Here is a 22,020-nt window from a genome sequence, read left to right on the forward strand (position 1 = left end):
GGTAAAATGATTTAAAACCATTACCCCCCCAAAAAAAAAAAAAAAAAAAGTAGGGAAAAGTTTTTCTTGCTACCCCTGAATTATTCATTTACCAACAATGTTAGTCTCAGTTAGTTTTTAATTATCTGTCTACATCTTAAGTTTATAAACAATATTCATGCTGCATGCCTTATAAACTTTAATATAATTTATAATGAGAAAAGGAAATAGTTACAAATGGTATGAGATTAAGGAAATCAGTCAAACAAAAGTTTTTTCATTCAAAATTATTCTTGTCATTTTGCAAATTCAACATCAACACTTAACTCTACTTTTCTAATGGCAAGGGATGTCTTTAATATATTTTTATCTTACACAAGAAGATGTAATTGATAAATTGAATAACTCAAGGTGTGGCATTAATTTTTGGGGTTAAGGGTGGTGCTAAAAATTTCCCAAAAAGAAAAGATAAAGTTTGCGTAAAAAAATCGTGAAAAAAGAGAGTTGTGGATTGGTAAGATCAATATGAAGAAAATCAAAATAAAAGTTGCATGAAAAAAGTCGTGATTTTGTTTGATGATATATTATGTAATACCCCAATCCCATATTCCCTTAGATGACTATTTATAAACATCTCACTCTACTAATGCAGTCCATTCGTATAAACTATGGTTAAGACAAAATGTTTGATGGATTTTTTGAGTTCATTAACCATATCACCTTACTAGGTAATTTTGTTGTTTTACTTTCTTTTGGTAATATCTTACTAGATGAAGTTTAACATAACCTCTCTTATTATGTAATACCTCATACTATTTGAGGATGTCCAAACATTCTATGAATCAACTTGACGAGTAGAAATAATAATAATAAGCCAAAGGGGTTGAACTATGGTCGGTTGGTTCATCCCGATCTAGATTGGAGTGAATAGTTAACCCAAAGGCAACTTGAGCATGGAGAAACTTAAGTGTTATGAAATACCCAATTGATATAGTAAGAGATATGATTTTGCTAAAATAGGGATAGGCAACCATGTTCAAGAAGGAATGTGGAATAACAATAATTAGGGAAGTTAAATCCTTGGATCATACAGTCGTAGATAAGACTCATTGATTGAGTTGACGATCAAGATTAAAAGGTAAACTCTATATAAATTAATAGACAATACAAAAGAGAAAGTAACTTAATCATTCTCCTTTTATATTTCAATTAAGCTATGCAATGATTTAGAACTCTTTAATGGTACAATTATTGTCTTAGCCATTGGAGGTACATTCCCGACCGATGAGTCGGCCCTAATTTGACTCTTGTTTTACAAGCCTTTTACATGTGGACAATTTTCAAATGCATTACAATCCATATAAAAATTCATAGTGTATTGAATTTCACTCGCAACATAAAAGATTTCAAATGTTGATTCTTGAATTATCTTTGAAAAGGTGAACATTCATGTAAAAATACATAATCCATACTTATTCCTATGCGGTTTAAGTTTGGATAGTACAAAATTTTATCTTTTCTTCTTTTTTGGATAAATACTTGATGAGCCCTTGAAGCTTTAGGGGAAATATCAGAAGTAAGATTTCTTGCAGTTCTTGGCATATTATAGATGAAAAGAGGAAGAAGGGTCAAGAGGGAGTTCCTTAAAGCATACGTTGACAAGGATGCTTTGTGTTCTAGTGGAGAGGTTCCTATCAGCAATCCATAAAGGAACAAATGACAACTCAGTAAACACTTCCTTTTGGACTTCCTAGCTCTCACTCTCATGGTATTGTCTTGAATCAGAATTATTTTCCTTCTCAAGGATAAGGATAAGGGCGAGGTGATTAATACTCCTGTGATCGTGTGGAATGTGAAATGATAAACATACGCTAGCAGCAATCCAGCATGCATGACTGCACGATTTTTTTTTTTTTTTTTTTTGGGTACGAAGCTGAAAAAACTTCATTCATGAATTTAAAAGGAAATACAGACACATCAAAAGAAAAATGGAAATACAAAAAATAAATGCATGGAAACACAAGATTCGATGCATGACTGCACGACTAAAGCGCGTACCCAACAAGTCCCTCAAAATGCATGTAGGGTCATTAGTTGAAACTTGAAAGAAACCCTTTTCCTTTCTAAAATCCACCATGACCCCATCATCAAAGCCCAGCAAGTTTTCTCCTTACCCATTAGCTTATTTGTTGCTTTATTTTACTTTTCTTCTCTCAAAGGCTGTTCCTGTTATACTAATCATGACCATGCATCCATGCACCTCAATGCTATAAACTGGCCCAACATTTAATCATGGGAGACCTGTCAATTTTGCAACAATTCTAATTCATCGATATTCAAATTTTATTCAAGAAAAAACGAGGATAAAGTCCCTACGTAAGAAGCTAGAATCATTCACTTTCTTCTTTAATTACTTTTCTTCAACAAGAAAACCTTTTTTTTTTTCACCTCTCTTTTGTAAAAGAAAAAGAAGAAAAATGGACAAGGAAGAGAATCTTGCACTACAAGCCCACCTTTTCACGAAGGACAAACATTTAGTGCGGTGGGTTTTCTGCTCTCACCAATGAATTGATGACACCTCAGCTATCCGGTGGTCATGTGGGCCCATTCCTTCTTGTTCTTGTCCAATCTGCTTCTCCCTTCTTTAATGGCGGTAACTCTAGTTGTTCATAATTATAAGATCATAAAAACCTTTTAGTTGACAAAACAACAACACATATAATTGTAAATGTGCGCGCGCGCGCGCGCGCGTACGCTGGGCCCTCGTGACTCTCGAGAGCTGTCGCATTTGACGAGTCAACTCACTGTAGCTCATCGACTGACCGCCGGAGAATGTATGTCCTTGAGAAGACCAACAATCTGTTGCATCGTCGGTCTCTTCTCCGGCGACTCGGCTGTACATAGGTATCCGATTCGCATAGTTTCCACCATCTCACTCAGCTCATCCCCGAGACTCAGCCTTGAGTCCAAAACCGATTCCACGCTCTGCCTCTCCTTCACCAGCCCTCGAACCCAATCCACCGTCTCTCTCGTGCATGCCTTCCCCATCAGCAACTCTATCAACACCACCCCGAAGCTGTACACGTCGACCTCCGTTCCACCGGTTTCTTCTCCTCTTGGGAGTCCAAACCCGGCGATTCGAGGTTCGAAATCGTCTGCGAGGAGGATATTAGACGACTCGAGATGACCATGAACCACAGGCTTTGACCCGGCGTGGTGGAGGTACGCAAGGCCACGAGCGATTCCTAAGGCGATTCGGTGGCGAATTCGCCATCCCATCTTCTCTACCAATGAGATTCCATGAACCTCCCACGTGTCGTTACTCCAATCCTCCACGTTTGTCTCCCCCGTCGGCAACTCATGCAACCACCGGTGCAAATCGCCGTTCGCCATGAACTCATATAGCAAAAGCTTCTCCTTCCCTGCCATAATCAGACAAAAAATTAATACTGAATCTGACAGTTCGAATTGCAGAAATTCTGGACCCACTAGCTCCGTTTGATTCTGACATCGATGGTGTCGGAACCCGTGACCCAGTTAATAAATATAGTGGGTGGATCTAACAAGAATGCAATTAGATAAAAATTATGATTTCGGTGGCAAGTGGAGATCAACTCAGTAGCAAAATACCTGCAATGCAATAACCGGAGAGTGGAAGGATGTTAGGGTGTTTAAGCCGAGAAAGATCATGAAAGAGTGCCACAGCTTCTTCATGACCAATATCTCTGCTTCTCTCTAAGACTTTAATGGCAACATGAATTTCTCCGGGCAAAACCGCCGAATACACGGGGCCACTACTCCCTTCTGCAAGCTGCGATTCCTTTCCGAAGTGTGACGTGGCCACAATCAGATCCGTGAATGTCAGATTCATCAGTGGTTTCTCAAACATCACTACCGGAGCCGACGACGGTTCTCTAATGTCTGCTACCCAAGTCCCTGACTCGGTCTCGAATGAGAACGGACCAGATTTCTCAATCTTAATTGGCAACTGAGTTGGTCTTGAAATTATCCATTGCTTTTTCTTCGATCTCTTTCTCCTGTACATGCATATTATGCACAAACCCACGGCGAAAGCTGCGGAAATAGCTGCAATGACTGAACCCAGAAGCAGAGCTTTTGAATTTAGGTAGGGTTTCTTCTTTTTCTTGCTTTGGACCCCGAGTTGGTGGTGTTTACTGGGGGATTTGTGATGGGGAGGGGCAGATTTTCTCGGATGACTATGAATTGAGGGATTTGGGAACTGTGAAGCATTGGAAATCCTCGTCTTGACGAAAGCTAACTTACCGAATCTCTTCAGTTCTTCTGGATCAACTCGGCCGGTGAAGTTGTTTACTGATACATTCAAATAATTGAGAGTGTCAAGTGGAGGGAAATCAGAAGGGAAGGTACCGTTCATGAAATTCTCAGAAACATCGAGGTATTTTAACGAGAGAAGGTTGGTAAGCAGCTTCGAATTCCCTGAGATGTTGCAAGATGAGATATCAAGATGCTCGAGCTTACTGAGATTCTTGAATCCAGTAGGCAATGTTCCCAGATCATTAAACGAAAGGTCTAGAACTCTGAGTTTCGCAAATCCGGAAAGATACACCGAGTTAGAAAACCTGTTGCGGGAGAGATTGAGCTTTTGAAGTGAAGAAGTTGAAACGATTCCAGAGGTGGGTTTAAATCCAACCATCCCTCCAAGGTGATTCATGGAGAGATTTACCTCAACAAGACTTGACATGGACCAGAATCTTCCAGGAACATACCCCTGAAGCAAATTATCCGAAAGATCAATCTTTTGCAACCGCGACATGTTTGCAAGAAACTTCCATGAAACGGTACCGCTCAGATTCTTCGAAGGAATCCTTATTTCTGTAATTGGAGGATCTGGGCACTTCCTATCTGCAGATTTGAAAATACTAGGTTCGAAATTGGATACCAAGCTGAACGCCTTTGAGATTAACTCATAGTCCGTAGTGTTGCAGATAGATGAATCTACCAAAACAACGAAAAGAGAAACAAAAAGAAAAAGCAGAACCCTTCTACAGAAGAACTCCATTTCAAGAGGGTTACCTCTCAGAATCTGCCATGCATATCTCAAGAGAGCCAGAGAGTAAAGAAAAAGAGTACACGCTTCGCTTAAATTAGAACAAGGGAACAAGGAAGGATTTTATCGTTATGGGCAAGACTCAAGAGTACAGGCACTACTAGTGGAGTAGCAGAGAGTCAAACAGACGGCGTTAAAATTAAGACGGCGTCTGTTAGTGGAGTAATAAAGAGTCAACCAAACGGTCTGACCCAACTGTTCACGGTCTGACCAAACGGTCCAATGGGGTTGGATGATAACGAATCCCTCCTTTGCAAAATTGCAAATGCTAAACAACAGATTCTGCACTAAATTTTGGGTCCAACCAATCCTTACTTGTAAGAAAAGCATTCAAGCTGGGAAATGGGGGCAGAAGAGAATGAAATAGATTAATGGCATGGAGAGAAAGTATTAACTCTTAAGAAACTTATACAACACCTAATCCAAAATATAAACTTGCAGACTTATCTACTATTAATTAGACATCTCTCTAGTGGGATATTGAAGATGTGGGCAACAAGTTATCCATCAATGTTATTGAAGTATATGGGGCAAACTTGAATATTGTGCATTAAATGTGCAACATCTACTACCAACGGTCGAGATTTCGATCTATACCTAAATTTCGATTTCTACCTAAAATTCGATTTCAACCATTTATCTCACAAGTGATTAAAAGTGAGACGGACAGATTTCGCAGCACAGTGCTGTGCATTTAAGTTGAACCCGAAGTACATATACATGGGACCTATACAATAATTACGAACCAATGTCATTTTCATGAAATTATGATTTGAGAAGATTTGGGTGAATTATTAATAGGTGAAAGAAATCTTGAACACTCAAGACTAAAGGAAAGATGAGTTGAGAAAATCTTTCTAGTTGTGAAGGAACACCAAAAAGGGAGATAGAGATTTTTAGAAATTTTTCTTTTGGGGGTTAAGGAGATATTTAGACAATTCAAACTACATTTCTCTTCACAAGTGGAGCTTCCCACAACTACAATTAAGATGTAGTTCACATTATCTTTTAATTTCTTTACCAAAAAAATGCAAAAAGCCATCTTCAATAATAAGCTTCATTTGTAATGCATGTGGACATCTCATTCCATATGCATTGTACAAGTTGCCAAGGCAGAAAGATCTGAAAAAGTATATATATGCATTTACTTTTAAAAATTAGCTTTTTTGGATATAATCGCATAATGCACAAAACTCTAAGTCTAATTTGCTTTAATTCTAAAATTAATCTTTTAATTAGAGGTTGAGTTTTCTTTTACCCACAGTCCTGAGATAAAATCTCTTATTGTATGATAAAATTTAATTTATCTTTCCCCACAATAATAAATTGGGATAGAATCTGAAAAATCAAAATACTCTCAAAAATCAAAATCTCCCTTTGGAAGGCTGCCCATGAAGGAATAGTAACCCAACAGGCTTTTCTTAGTAGAGATGCAGTAAATAGCAGTAATTCCCTTTGTGTTTGATTTGTACATCACAAGTGGAAAGTGTATCGCACGCTTTTATTTCATTGTGATCATGCAAAGGCCTGTTAGGGATGACAACCTTATTCTCGGGTTACATACTGTGTTTCTAGACCTTCATAGCTCTAATCAGGTTTGTTCATACTAAGAGCATTATGCTGGATTGGTGCAAAAAATGATCCATGCCACCTCTTTTAATTATGCATATTTTTGTTATATTAACAAATCTTATAATGTTCAAGCTGATTTTATGACCAAGGGTGCTAGGAATTCCAGCTCAGTTAAATCTGGTGGCAGTCCCCTCTAGGTTGTCTTGTAAACTCCTCTCTTTTATCCTTTGGCATTAGTCTAGAGAGCCTTTAATGAACTTACTTTTGACCCAAAAATATCTAGAGTACAATCAAAATGTTTGTTTACTAAAGTTAAAGAGAATCCATTTTCTTCTTCTACTCAAGGTGAAAAGAAAAACCTTTATCATTGTCAATTAGCAAAATATAATCATTTGGAATGAAAACACTTTATGAAGACAAATGTGGGTACGTAGAAGTGCAAATTTGACATTATCGACCAATTTTCTCGTTGACTTGCCTTTAAACTAAATAGGGCTCGGGCTAAGATGCTTTGTCTCGAGGTTTGATCAAGATTGAGAATTCCTAAACCAATAAAGGCTAGGCTAGGGCCTCTAAAGCGGTGGCCATAGTTTTGGGCTTCAACCAACCTTGATTTTCTTCTTTGTTCTCATATCCTTTCTTGTTCTTCTCCCTAAATTAGTTCAACCTTTTAATTGCCCTAAGATAAGGTCATACCGAGCTTAGGTCAACCAAGGAGACTCAAGATCGCACTAGAGATGTTAAAAAACTTAACCCTACCAAACCTTATGACAACCCCAACAGTAGGGTCATTTATTTTTCTTTTGTTAGGATTGTTGTGGGGGGGGGGGGGGGTTTGCCCACCTTCTCCATGACCTCTGAACCACACATGATGGTCACATTAATTTCTTACTTACTCCCATCACATGGTTTGATTATATATTATGCACTGTGTTTAACTAATTCACATAAGTCCAAACAGGCAATTCCTAAATGGAATTTGTATGGACTGAAAAGTGAAAACTAATAAGTCTTGATTCTATCCAAAAAACAAGGGAAAAACTACTAAGTATTGAATTCAAAAATAAACAGATGATATGGTTGATCCTGACACCTAAAAAAGCAGAAGCCACGATTGACTTTAAAAGTATTACATCTTATTTATTCTCTTCATCATCACTTTACAGAATTTTTGTTTGGTTATCTGATCTAATCAAACGAAGTTCTTCTACTCCCACTTGTGAATGAGATCAAGATGTGTTTGCTTATTCAATTGGAATTTTCTTCTTGTTTCGACTATTGGATCTTGATTCTTTATTTTTCCCAAGATAGAGCTGGTAGGTATTTTTCATTTCCAAATTCTGACCACCCTGGCTGAACACTAGGAATCTTGGGAATCCAGCTCCATAACCAAAATGATCAGATATCGATGGGGTGGGCCGAGATAGAGGCACAACCAAGCCCAGCCCAGCCCAGCCCAAACCCATCACCATCTGAAATTTAGGACTGCAACAGGGCCAGGCTGGGTCAGGCTTCTGCAATCCCAAGCCCAACCTATATATATTATAATCTAAGCACATTTCTCCCATAACCTTAATTTAGGGTCAAGGATTATTGTCATTTGACTCTAAACCCTACAGGGCCAAGCAAAATCCATTTTATGCCTTGAATGGCCCTATCCCTAACCTTGGTCGACCATATCCTTGTTCATGTTCCTAATTCATTAAGATCAAGTATCAGGGCAAAAAATCAAGAACGAGTCGGGACAGGTCCGGTGGCCAAAGAGCAATCACATGCCTGCCCTTGGCCATAATTAGGATCAGAATATTTTTGCCCTAACCCGCTCTTAAGACCAAAATTTTGAGCCTAAGCCCTGTTCCAGCTCAAGACGGTTTCAGGACCAACCTTGTACTGGATCGCCCGAGTCGTCAGTTTCAATTCCAGGTTTTTAGTGCCGTTATCCACTCCTTTTGAGTAACTTGAGCTTGAACGAATCGATTGTCAAACCAGGTGAAGATGTCTGTGGTGCTTCCTTCAACCTCATTAGCGAACACTCAAATCGACAAATTCAGGTTCTTCACTGTAAGTTCGTATTCGAATTCTCCTTCGCATGCAAATTGTAAGCTCTTTAACCGCAGAAAGCCACGGACAATCTCCAAAATTTTCAGATATTACACTCCCAAAGCTCCAGTTTTCACTTCCAATTATCACATCAACACTGATTTTGAAACGTCCGAGGGTGAAACGGTCGATTTCGATATAGGGGAGTCGGAAGACGAAGACTGGGAATCTCCATGGGAAGGGGCGGTTGTTTACAAGAGAAACCCTTCTGTGTCGCATTTGGAATACTGCACAACCCTAGAGAGGTTGGGTTTAGAGCAGTTATCGACGGAGACTTCAAAGTCTAGGGCTTCGACCATGGGGTTGAGGGTTTCTAAAGCTGTGAAGGACTATCCACTCGGTACTCCCGTTCTAATCTCCTTCGATGTAACCAGGAAGAAACAGAAACTGAGGCTTGACGGGATTCTAAAGACCGTAATCACTCTCAATTGCAGTAGGTAATATCACTCTTGATCTCTACTTTCTTGGCGGCAACAATGTCGATGTGTAGTTTTTGAACTGGCCTTTAAACAGTACAATCAACCACGTTACATGTATGCTCTAATTTCACCCAGTTTAATGCTATTTCGATTCGGTATGCTTGCAAAAAATAACAGACGTTGAATGGAAGCTAAAAAGTAATAATAGATAGTAAGTGTTTCCTTCTCCCCTTTCAATGTTTGATTGTTAATTATTTGTGTTCTTTGGGAATTTATATGTATTTGACTGTTTAGGACTAAGTACTTAGAACCTTAGAAACTGAAACCGTGTTTCCCATTGTTAAATAGAAGTATATCTTAGTCTTCGGAATGGGACCTTCTAGGATTGAGAGCTTTGGGACCAGAGCCATCATGGAATTGTCCAGAACTGTCCTTTTCGACACCCTTACATGTGCCCTTGGCCCTAACCAGTTTCCAGTGAAGACCTTCAACTGTGGATTCCAGTACACCTGCTTCATGTATTAGTTTGGCCATTTAAAAAGAATGAAGTAAACCATACTTATCAAATATCTGAAACCTCTGGTGGATGGTGCAGAACTAAATTACATTAAAACCGGATATGAACTCTCCTTCATTTGTTACCATCAATGTTGCAGTTAACTCCTGATAACTTTCTGTTATTTCTTCATCATCCTTTCCCTATCTAACAGTTACCACTTGATAAGTTGCAATATCTAATATAAAATAGTAGATACGAGTCCCTCCACCCCAATTACATAGGCATTGTAGGGTTTCTCAATAGTAACAATGCCCTAGCCAAAATAAAAAGGAAAACAAAAAGGACTTGCGGATGCGAATCACCTCAATAGTGCATTATGACCATCAATGCTATTATCTCAGTCATCAAACCCTCAATGTCAGCAATGGCAGCAACTGAACAGATACAAGTCAAGTACTCTGGTTGATGAGCATCTCTATCCAATGCATAAGATTCAATATAAGTGTGCAGAGACCATCAATCGATCATCTCAGTCATCAAAGACAATGGCAGCAACTAAACACATGTGTGTCAGGCCTCAGTTCCTTATATCAGCAAATAGGTCTTTAGTTCAATGTGACAGCATGACCCTCAAAAATGAACTGAGAGACTCAGATACAAGATTTATGGGCAGCAGCTCAGACAGAAAATTCCATTGGAATTGAGTAGTAGAAACCAAGTTTCAGAATTTCAGACTTTCAGACTAAGTAGTAGCAGAAACAAGCCTCCATATCAATATAATCAGCACAATGGTACCTCTCTTTTCATCGAAGTAGCAGTGGCCACACCTCAACTGGCAACCCTCCTGTATGACAGTAGCAATGTAGACAAACCCGAGCCTGCATTCCTCTGCTCCTCAATTTCTCAACTCCACAGGATGGCAAGCATTGGGTTAAACAATCACTGGCAGGAGCAACCAACATGTACTTTGTTGGATCCCAAACATTTTAAGCTTCTTATTCATTGTAGTATCAGCACTGATCAACAATCCTCTCAAATCTCATGTCTTCTACTAATCTATCTTTAACTCTAAAGCTATCTTTTTATTCTTAATCTCTCTTGGATCTGTTGCTTGAGGAAGCCCCATGCCTGGTGGATGCACCTATATTTCTCAATCCCTTAACTTATGACAGGGTAGCATCCTGTTTCGATTTGATCTTTGACTGCAAGTTCCCTTTAGCTTGGTATCTATCCACGCATGCCAGTTTCCCTTTTTCTCTCTATAAATTGATGTTCGCATGAACTTCCATCAATAGCTTCTTCAATTAATTCATGCATCTAAGGAAATTTCAGAGTGACTAACTTCCTTCTTAGTCTTTTATAGAATATATTCACATGACTTGAGAAAATCCCTAGTAGATTAAGATTTCAAAGAGCCCCATCAGCTTGCGAGTTTCAGCAAAAAGTTGCTGCCCCTTTTGATTATACTTCTGTTTTATGCATGTCTGTCCCAGATTTAAAACTTGAGAACTGTTGACTTTGCTCTCTCTTTCTATCTATCTATATATATATGTATATAGAAATCATGAACGTTCATGTACTTGAAAAATCCTTGCTGATATGATCTTCCACTTAATTTTAGTTGCCGTCCAACATAGACCATGCGAGGCCTCGTCAGAATTTAATAGCTATCCATACAAGCTGCAAGTATTCCTTTATGTATTTTAATCAATACCATAGCAAGAGCCTCTCTGTGCACAAGGCGATAATTAGTTGTGGTAGCATACTTGTGATGCATAAAGTCCTCGTTAGAAGGTGAGCTCTTTTAGTTGTTTCATGTTGATTTAATTAGCCATTTTGAAGACCCACTGTAGACTTATCAAATAAGGATATAGGGTATCTTGCTCAAGTAAGAACTCCAGTTAGAATATGGCAGCAACTCAAAATTTGAAGCAACACCCAATGTGTGAAAGCCATTGGATTCTAGTTAATCGCAAGTTTGTTGGTTCCAACTGTCCTTTATCAATGTACTTGTTGGCCATCCTTTTGCTGTACTCTGCAGACTGTACTTGCTGTTTTTACGCTACATTTCTACTGTGTTAATTACACTGAAAGTACTGAGCATTAACACTCTGTGAGAGTGTTGATCCTGACTCTGTTGGTAACAGTGACATCACCAACTGCCACTGTCTGTGGTAATATCCCACCTGACTGCTAATTCAGCATGATGGACTGTCTGACTGTCTCAAAGTCCCAAACAATCTTCAGAATGTTGCTTTGATGCTTTGGTTTGGTAATGTCCAACCTGACTTTTGGTCTTTGGACTAATGGTGCCTCTTTCTCTTCTGATCTGAATATAGAAATCCAGCATAGAACTACATATTTTTCGTACAAGAACATTTATACATATGCAACACGTGGAGATTGTATTATTTCCATTCTGTTGGATCCCCCTTCATGAGGACTACTACCCAATCTGGTAGCAGTAACCGTTCGAATTGTTTGATTTATTTGAAGGCAACCTCACTATTTTTTATCTGATGGTATGACTTGGTGCCAGTATCTTTTGTTGGGATGGTTGGTGCATTTTATTGTCCTTCAATATTCCTACCTTGATCTATCTAATGGCATGACCTGGCACAGGTGTCTTTGTTAGGATGGTTTTGTATTTATTTATCTTTTAATATTCCTAGGTTGGTCCGTCTAATGGCGTGACCTGGCACGGGTGTTTTTTGATAGGATGGTTGGTGTATTATTTTCTGTTTTAATATTCCTGAGTTGCTATCATTCAACGACTAAGGCTTTATCCAAAATGGTTGGAGATTCAAATGATCTTTTCTGGAATTTTTGTGTATGTGAATTTCATTTTCTTCTGTATGACAGGTGCGGTGAGCCAGCTGCTGAGTGTGTCTTCACCAACTTCACAATCTTATTAACTGAAGAACCAATTGAAGAACCAGAAGTGATTAATATGGGTGTGATCTTTGGAGAAGACAAAATCAAAACCAATGGGGAGGAAGATGAAGATGATGATGCTTTAATCGACCCAGACAATTGGCTTTACTTCCCCGCCGGAGAAAGAGAAATCGATATCTCTAAACACATAAGGGACATGGTGCATTTGGAGATCACCATTAATGCAATATGTGATTCGGGATGCAAAGGTATATGTCTGAAATGTGGCACAAATTTGAATACTGATAGTTGTAATTGCAGCAATCATGTGGTAACAGAGAAAACTTATGGTCCTCTGGGAAATTTGAGAAAACAAATGCAACAAAAATCATCTACCAAAAGAACGAGTAACCCCATGAAAAATTGATGGATGATTTGTTGGTAAAAGTTGTTCACTCTTATCTTTTGTGTATTTTTTTATTATGGGCATTTAATCAAAAATCAAGTTCTGACAAAACTCTTGCTGTCATAATCATATTGTATACAAATCTTTTCCTTGAAGCTATTTTTAGAGTCATTTCGAAGTATTATAACCTACCAAAACAAAAGTATTGTACAGGTTTGATTATGAGTATATAAACAGCAAATCGGATCAAACCGATGAGTTAACCACTCCCACTTGCAACTACTTTAGAATCTAGGAGAAATATAAGGATCATAGTTTACTTGCTTTTGAAATACTGCACACCGATGCAATTAGAACCATTCTAATTTTAAAAAAATATATAGAATCTTCTTATCTAAATTCAGGAAATCAACAACTTCTTTATGTATAAATTCCTTTTGAATTCAAATTCAAAAAGGAATTTTATATTGTCTATGTATTTCAGTTGGTATATGCAGCTGAACATCTTATCAATGTAGGCCAGTGGGTAGGTGCTGGTCCACTGGACCGCAATTTGGTTCTGTAACTTGCTCGATGTAGTTGGAATTATTTGAAACTTGTCTCGCCAAATTTGAAAAAATTATGACATGGTAACTATTAAAAAAATATATAATATTTTCCTTCAATAGTGGAGAAGAGAGAATATCCTCATTCCTCACACCTAAAAATGATATGATATTTTACTATCAAAAATAAAAAATAAAAATGATATGATATTCGCTATCTTGTGGTTGAACTCTGAGTCATTGTTTATTATTAACTATCGACTCTTCTGTGGAAATTTAGTAATATTTTTCTCATTCACATTGAAGGTCTGGAAGTTTTCATCCACGTTAAAGGTTAGGAATTACCAAAACGATAAGGTCAAGAGGAAGTATGAAAATTCTTTTAATTGGTATAAATTAAAACCTTATAGTATATGAGGTGGGGTTTTTTTTTTCCAGCAAATTGCACAGACACTAAAAAAATGAAGACTTATTTTCAAAAAACAAAAACACTCAAAAGTTGGATTTTCATTGGACACATTAGTCCAAGCCATTAGTGAAGATTGTTAAACCACCGTTTATATTTTTAATTTTCAAAATACCTTTATCAAAATTTGATGAAAAATAAACTACAATACAATAGGTCTTCATCGATACCTTTCACCACCTAGATAGAAACCTGTTCACATCTACAATCATCTTTATCGAAGGCCCTATCTTCCTTCTTTATTGTCTCAATATATATGGTTTCCAATTAATGCGCCCAATAGTTTTCTTGCTCGTTTTTTGAAGAACCCTTATTGAATTTCATGTACTTCTCTCTCTCTCTTCCTTGTATTTCCATTATAAGTTTGGAATGCACTGCAACGGTTTGGATCTTTTGGATTTGCTTCTTTGTGGAAAAGTTTATTTTTTATTTTTTCTTGTCTGCGGAAGATAAGTGTGAGGAAGGTAGGTGTTGGGCAACGAGCGCTAGTACCCTTGTTATTGGCATAGTTAATTACTTTGCTAGTAATGCTCAATGAGAGATTCAAATTCTTGTCTCCAATTTTTTGATGTATAACGTGTTGTTTGTTGATTTAGTTTTCGGGTGAATTTATTTTCTTAACGGCTTGTTTTGTGCAAAACAAACCCTATTTCCCCTACAAAACCTCGAAAATAATAAGTTTTTCAAACATAAATTGAAATCTTAAATCATATTTTATCTAGTGGACCCCACTTTGTATGAAGACAGTAGAAGGATCTGCACGTTTTTTAAAATAGATAATATTTTTTTTGTGCATAAAAAAATAGATAATATTATGTAAATAAGAATTGAAACTCATGTCTGTAACCAATATTCCGCCTATTTTTGATAAGGAAATGGATCATATAAATGTGTGAAATGTGTTTAATTATCACATAAAAGAAGTTAATGTCCATTTATAAGTTATATCATATATATATATATATTTTAAATTTGATCAAAACTCTATGATGTGATTTATAAATTTATTTTAACTCATTTGATGTGAAGTTGGGACACATGTTATCCGTCTACAAGAAAATAAACGGGATAAATTTCTTAAAATGTGTTGCTGCTTACTTCATTGTTATTATAAAACACGTGGACGGTGGACTTAAGATCTTACTGTATGCTGATGGGGCTGCTTCGGAAACACGTGTCGGCACCGACGTCGGTGTAGATCGTGTGGCAATCCTCTTTCTATCCAGTTTGATGATTGGTCGGTGCATATGACATTATGACTGTCATGAATACACAAGTTAAATTACGAGGAAAGGAAGGGGCACATATTAAATATTAAAATATTAAATAGGCAAAGGCAACGCGTTCGGTTGGTCAAGCCTAATAAGTCACCATCGATCATAATTTGAACCCAAAAAAAAACACGATCGATCATATCTTATCTCCAATAATTTAAGACCCCCACGTGATTTTTACCGGTTAGCGTCTAAAACTTGACACATGTGCCTTAACGCGTGATCTATAATCATCAGTAAAAATAGGGTAACTTTCATGAGGTTTGACCTATATTATTTTTAGTTAAAAAAAAATTTAAGATTTTGCATATACCTCTTTTGTACTATAGAAAAAGTCAATTTAGAGATAAATTATCGTTTCTATGACCAATTTGCCTTTATTATTATTTTTTTTTTTTTGTAAATTTCATTTGGACCCCTTGAAGTTTGGTTTGTTTCATTTTTAGTCAAAAAAATTAAGATTTTACATTTGCAATAAATTATCACTTTTATGACTAATTTGCTCTCCCTCTTTTTTTTTAATTTAAATTTTTGACATGTACATCCCACTTGCCATGAAATTCGTGACTTCCCTTTTAGTCCAAAAATTATAGAAAAGTCTTAAATTCAAATAAATTTCAAAATATGATCAAAATACATTTATATGTTAAAATCACTCAAACAAGGTTCCCTTAGCAAGGTTCCAGTATCGAATCCTTGTGGATGCAAAAAAGGGGACTCACCCACCACACCAGTGTGCACGGCAACCGGTTATAAAAACCGGGGTTGGCAACAAAAAAAAAAAAATCACCAACACCCTTAGCTAAACCTATTTTTGACTAAAAGGGAGTCGAGCCGAGAAGGATGATATGTAAAAAATTAAATTAAAAAAATAAGGAAACGGAAAAAGAAAACTATCTAAATTGATATTATATAGACAGGGTGGAAATGAAAGTTAGCTTTTGGATAAAATGACATAAATCAAATTTCAAGGGGTCCAATTGAAATTTGCCAAAAAAAAAAAGAATAAGGGCAAATTGGTCATAGAAACGATAAATTGTTCTTAAATTGCCTTTTCTATAGTACATGGGAAGCAAATGCGAAGTCTCAATTTTTTTAGACTAAAAATGACATAAACCAAACCTCAGGGGATCAATATGAAAATTACCCATAAAAATATTGCTTGGCCATTGGGTATGATCCTGCTTAATAGTACATTATGTAATACTTTTATCTCTAATATATTAAAAGAAAAATATCTGTTAAAAAAAAGACATAAAAATATTTCTAATAATCAAGTTGTTTTTTCTTCTTGAATTTCATTTATTTAGAAATATAACTTAGGGAATAAGAGTTACAAGGACTGGCCACCCATGGAGAGGAAATGGGCATTGATCCCATGTTTCCATCTGACATAGAGCCCTGCTCATCATCTACCGTATTTGCTGAATGAGAAACATAGGAAAAAACACAAAATTGTAATTGTGATTTCAAAACCGGGATATCATCTAGAATCGGCTAGAGAGAGATATGGGCTGAGTAAGTATTGCTGCTTAGAGGACCTATCACATCCCAACAGTTCGATTCACACACACACACACACACATATATATATATTGTAAACTATAAATTTATTCATTGCGGGCAGGGAGTGGGGCGGAACAAAGGTCCACCAACAATTCGATTCACATATAATCTTATCTAAACCCCGCTGTATAGCCTCTTTATGTGCCCTCCTAATTGCTAGAGTTTCTCTTTCTCTTGCACTATAAAATGACATTGAGTTTGTTATAGCAAAAATTTGTGTGGCCCAAAGTCACTTATGCAAATTACTCTTATTCTAACCTACAAATTCACCTTTTTGCCAAGATACATCACAATTTATTTTCAACCAATCTCGTGCCAGGGGATCCAATGTTGATCACAAGAGGGGCCGCTATTCAGTTGCAGTGTTCTTGGTATCATTACCTGTGATTTCAAAAATTCATCAACTGCAAACTCTTCTTTTTGAAAGGAAGAATCAACAAAATATCGATGAAACATGGCAATATTTCATTGGTTTGCTACTCATAGAATCGAAAGACACCTCTGAAATGATATTTACAAAAAAAATCAGCGATAAATCATTAATTTTACCATTTCTTGAAAAATATTGCCATTTTTTTCTTCTTCTGTTTCTACTTGCCATATTTCGCTATACGGTACAGTTTCTAGGGTGAATGCCTATTGTACATGTTTTGGTTTTCATGAGGTTGGAAAGGATTGTTATTTGTGGAACCCATCAGTCTTCTTTTTGTCACAGTTAATTTCATTTTGGATATTTTTTTGAATAAGTTTGGATATTTTACGATATTTTTCTGAATGGATACGTCGGCAAACATGTAAGAGTCTAAATGTCTAATCTTATTTACCACCTTCTTTTTAAACCCAAACCTAGCCTGTTAGCCTTTCTTGAGAATCTGTATTTTGAATCTCTATTATTGATATTTTTTTCATACATGCATGAGTTCTCATTCAACTTTTTCTAAATAAATTGTATTAATGATGTAAGAAATGGTCAATATTATAGGGTGAAATTCGCTTGTTTTGCCAGAGAGCGAAATGGCAAAGTTAGCCGAAATATCACACCTTGGGCACAATAAGAAAAAGGCTCTGGACTAAATCGTCTCCGAGCTTGAGTAGAGTAAATAATAGATACGTTAATAGGGTTACTTATGTGCCGATTTTATATAGATAATTAACATTACCATCGTTTGTTGGATGCAATGTGGGTCCTTCGATGGTTGGACTTAAGACCTCCCCTCCCTAACAAAGGAGTCAGTATCCTGTTTAAATAAGGAAAGTCATCAGATGGTGGGGTCAATCATGAATAACTCGGGGGATGTGCTCCACTATTTTGTCCTAGTACATCCACTAACCTTGTACCGACGTATGTTAAATAATATCAATAAAAAACTTTAAAAAAGTTTAAAACTTTGGAGTGGTGAAGTCTTATTCAACCTCCTCATCTTCCATTGAGTACCTTTTTTTCTTGTGAAAAGAAAATGAAACCAAAGACTTTGAGAGAATGGAAGGATCCCGATTATAACTATTTATAATTGAAATTCTAAACCCAAATTTATTTTCGCATCAATCTCAAACTAAATGACATCCTTGAAATCCCATAGATTATTGACCCAATAGGTAACGGAACCACAAAATATCTAGGATAAAGACGGATAAACCTAACATTACAGGAATTCAAGTTGCATAATCAACCAACAATCAACAATCAACTGCTCAAAACTCAACTCCAAAAGAAATGGAAAAATACACTAAATATCTTAGATGTAAAACAAAATTAAATTATTTTCAGTTAATCTTCAAAGCTAATTAATGTAGACAATATTCGCTTCAGATAATCCAAACTTTTAGGCGAGGACAAGGGGACAAGAGCACATTTCTCTTCGAACAGTTACTGGTGTCTATCATTGGGTTCCAAACAACATAAATAATCTAATTAGCTGCAAATAGAGCTAAATAAGCTTAAATGGACAAATTACTTTACAAAAGAACATCCGTTGCTGGCAGATTCCAATCAAACAACTGTTCTTTACCAAAAAAATTCAAACAGCTGCCACGTCACTAAATCTTTTTCAACGGTTGGGTGAACCCAAATCTTTTTCAACGGTTCGATTTAGTGGAACCTGCACTTTTTTCGTAGCTCATAACGAAAAAGTCTACATGAAAAAGCAGAACGGCAGCTGGGCAGCGATGCCAAAGGCCGCCTCCCGTATCTTTGGAACAGTCTTCCCAAAACGTGGCTGTTGGTCTTGTTCTGTTCTTATCGATGAACAGCAGGAACCAACGGTGTAAGATTCGATTACTCCAAGTGCTTTACTTAAAAACCCCTATTATTCTGTCCGAAGGGCCCCACAGTAATCATTGATTTATTTTGATGATACACAGTAATCATCGATTATTTTGAGCTTTTTTGGGTAAAAAATCATTGATTATTTTGATGGAAATAGAGTAATCATTGATTATACCGGATTGTTAGATAGCTCACTGGCCCCTACCTACCTAACAATTTTAGGGGTGTTTTCGTCCATTTGCGTTGTTTATCAGGAATATGCGTGTAAGTATTCGTTACGCCTGGCGGCCTGGGTCCAGTGGTACACAGAGTAGGAAGAGAAACCGGCACGAACTGCTTTACACGTCGAGGCAGGGTCTCATCTACCGATCATCAGGAATATCTACCAGTCAACGAAATCGTTAAAGACCTAGAAGTTACTTAAAAGAATATACCTTGGTACACCTTATCGGACGTAGGCGCGTATACGTGTGCTCCTAAGAAGTCCATCCACGTGGAATGTGAACAAGCGGTGAACGTTTGCTTGGAAATCGCAGTCTCGCCGTTAAACACGTCAAAAACGTCCGTCACCGTTAGGTCTCCCACTGTAGTTGAGTAAGCCCCAATATCTGTTGGACTGCTCGGCTACTCCAACTACTTTAAAACCCCATTGTCGGCTCTTTTTATGTTTCACGAGTCAAAAGAATTGCTGAGAGTACCAAAATTCGAAAATTTCTCCGAAAGCTGTGAACCTGTGTATATGAATTGCTTGATTTGCAGGTCCAATTAGGGTTTCCGTTCCTGAACGAAAGCAAATGACGGATAAGAAGAAAGAAAGTCAGGCTCTCCTTCTCGGTCGATACGAGATCGGAAAGCTTCTTGGCCATGGTACTTTTGCGAAGGTTTATCATGCCAGGAACGTTAAAACTGGCGACAGCGTTGCGATCAAGGTTCTTGACAAGGAGAAGATCCTTAGAGGAGGTTTGGTTGCTCACATCAAGCGTGAGATCTCGATCTTACGTCGCGTCCGGCATCCTAACATCGTTCAGCTGTTCGAGGTTATGGCTACCAAAGCCAAGATCTACTTTGTAATGGAGTATGTTAGAGGAGGTGAGTTATTCAATAAGGTTGCTAAAGGTCGGTTAAAAGAGGAGGTTGCGAGGAAGTATTTCCAGCAGCTTATCTCTGCCGTCGGATTCTGTCACGCGAGAGGTGTTTACCACCGCGATCTCAAGCCTGAAAATCTTTTATTAGATGAGAATGGTGACCTCAAGGTCTCCGATTTCGGCTTGAGTGCTGTATCAGATCAGATGAGGCAGGACGGACTTTTCCACACTTTTTGTGGAACACCTGCGTATGTTGCCCCTGAAGTTCTAGCTCGTAAGGGCTATGATGGGGCTAAGGTCGATATTTGGTCGTGTGGAGTGATTTTGTTTGTTTTGATGGCTGGTTATCTTCCTTTTCAAGACCAGAACATTATGCAGATGTATAAAAAAATCTACAAAGGGGAGTTCCGATGCCCTAGGTGGTTCTCTCCTGAACTTTCCCGTCTCCTTTTTCGTCTCCTCGACACGAATCCGGAGACCAGAATCACGATTCCTGAACTTATGGAGAATCGGTGGTTCAAGAAAGGATTCAAACACATCAAGTTCTACATTGAGAACGATCGACTGTGCAGCCTAGCAAACGATGACTTTGAATCTGCATCAGAACAATCTGTATCAGAGTCGGAGTCGGAGTCCGAAACGCCGAGATTACCCAAACCTGGGTTGCCCAGACCAGCTAGCTTGAATGCTTTCGACATCATATCATTTTCGCCGGGATTTGATCTCTCCGGTTTGTTTGAAGAAACAGGGGAAGGGTCCAGGTTTATTTCGGGTGCTCCGGTGCCGAAAATTATATCAAAATTGGAAGAGATCGCCAAAGTGGTTAGCTTCACGGTTCGGAAGAAGGATTGTCTTGTTAACTTAGAAGGATCAAGAGAAGGCGTAAAAGGTCCGTTGACGATTGCGGCTGAGATATTCGAATTAACACCGTCATTGAGGGTGGTTGAAGTTAAGAAGAAAGGAGGCGACAAAGGAGAGTATGATGATTTCTGCAACAAAGAATTGAAGCCTGGGTTTCAGACCTTGGTCGACGATTCTCCTGTTCCTCCCATTATTCCCTCAGATACCGAGTAGAGAAAAGAAGAAAAAAAAAAAAAAAAAAAAAACAGACTCAGACAAGTAAATGTACTACTTTTTTTTTTTTTTTTTTTTTTTTTGACTTTGCTCTTTTAGTTACTTGTTTTGTTTCTCCTCGTTGGGTAAACCTGTATGATATTTATACAAATTTCGTGTGTTCTGAGGACAATTACGCGTCTGTACAATAACCAAGCTAAGAGTTGCACTGTTTCCTTGAACTGAGATCTCACTTCTTTCTCAAACTAACAGGTATTCCCTTATTAATGTTGACACTTCAAAGGCTGATTTGAAAATTTTAATTAGCATGTAAAGAATAGGTTCTTATTATTGATTTGTGGGATGGATGATTCTGCACTTGGTGTGAGTGGTGACACCTCATTTGATGGAGTCAAATGGTGTAGTGCGCAAGGCCCAGGCAAAAGTGAAACATAGCATGACGCAAATGGAGAAAGTGCAAATGGTGTTTTTGAATTGTTTTAGAGAAGCAGTGGGCATTTGTTGGTGGAGATAGGTAGGAGTGCCCCATCAGGAACCCATGAAAGGTATTGAATCATATAAAATTTCATGTGGGATCCTAATTGTGGAGGGAAATTGAGGATCTGGAGTGCTTTTATTGTCCTCATGTCTCTTTTTCTAGATGAATCGGTTCTTATGCTTGTTTTGTATTTGTTTTTTTATCCTCTGAGAATCTCAACCATGATGAAAGAAGCTTTAGAAGGAAGAGGGTTGGTTTGTCAGTAAATCAGAATTAATGATATGAAATTAAGCTCTAGAAGAAGGTGAAGTGAAAACTTCTGATCAAA

The 22,020-nt window shown here is 37.6% G+C and overlaps 3 protein-coding genes across 3 annotated transcripts; 2 read left to right on the forward strand and 1 right to left on the reverse strand.

The window, feature by feature from the left end:
• Positions 1–1,916: 1,916 nt before the first annotated feature.
• MEE62 (Leucine-rich repeat protein kinase family protein) lies at positions 1,917–5,171 on the reverse strand. The gene is made up of 2 exons (XM_089145688.1): positions 3,610–5,171; positions 1,917–3,401 (listed from the first exon to the last, which is right to left on the reverse strand). The coding sequence occupies exons 1-2, from the start codon at positions 5,018–5,020 to the stop codon at positions 2,791–2,793; spliced, it is 2,022 nt and encodes a 673-aa protein (XP_089001814.1). The 5' UTR covers positions 5,021–5,171; the 3' UTR covers positions 1,917–2,790.
• A 3,386-nt stretch (positions 5,172–8,557) lies between these two features.
• On the forward strand, positions 8,558–13,263 carry LOC149025468 (BTB/POZ domain protein, putative (DUF177)). The gene is made up of 2 exons (XM_089145689.1): positions 8,558–9,177; positions 12,521–13,263. The coding sequence occupies exons 1-2, from the start codon at positions 8,636–8,638 to the stop codon at positions 12,957–12,959; spliced, it is 981 nt and encodes a 326-aa protein (XP_089001815.1). The 5' UTR covers positions 8,558–8,635; the 3' UTR covers positions 12,960–13,263.
• A 6,432-nt stretch (positions 13,264–19,695) lies between these two features.
• On the forward strand, positions 19,696–21,386 carry LOC149025469 (CBL-interacting serine/threonine-protein kinase 12-like). The gene has a single exon (XM_089145690.1). It carries the CDS (start codon positions 19,850–19,852, stop codon positions 21,212–21,214), a length of 1,365 nt encoding a protein of 454 aa, XP_089001816.1. The 5' UTR covers positions 19,696–19,849; the 3' UTR covers positions 21,215–21,386.
• Positions 21,387–22,020: the final 634 nt, after the last annotated feature.

This window comes from Hakea prostrata, chromosome 2 (assembly GCF_041222555.1).
Source record: "Hakea prostrata isolate BN-2017 chromosome 2, UWA_Hpros_2, whole genome shotgun sequence".
Lineage (NCBI taxonomy): Eukaryota > Viridiplantae > Streptophyta > Magnoliopsida > Proteales > Proteaceae > Hakea > Hakea prostrata.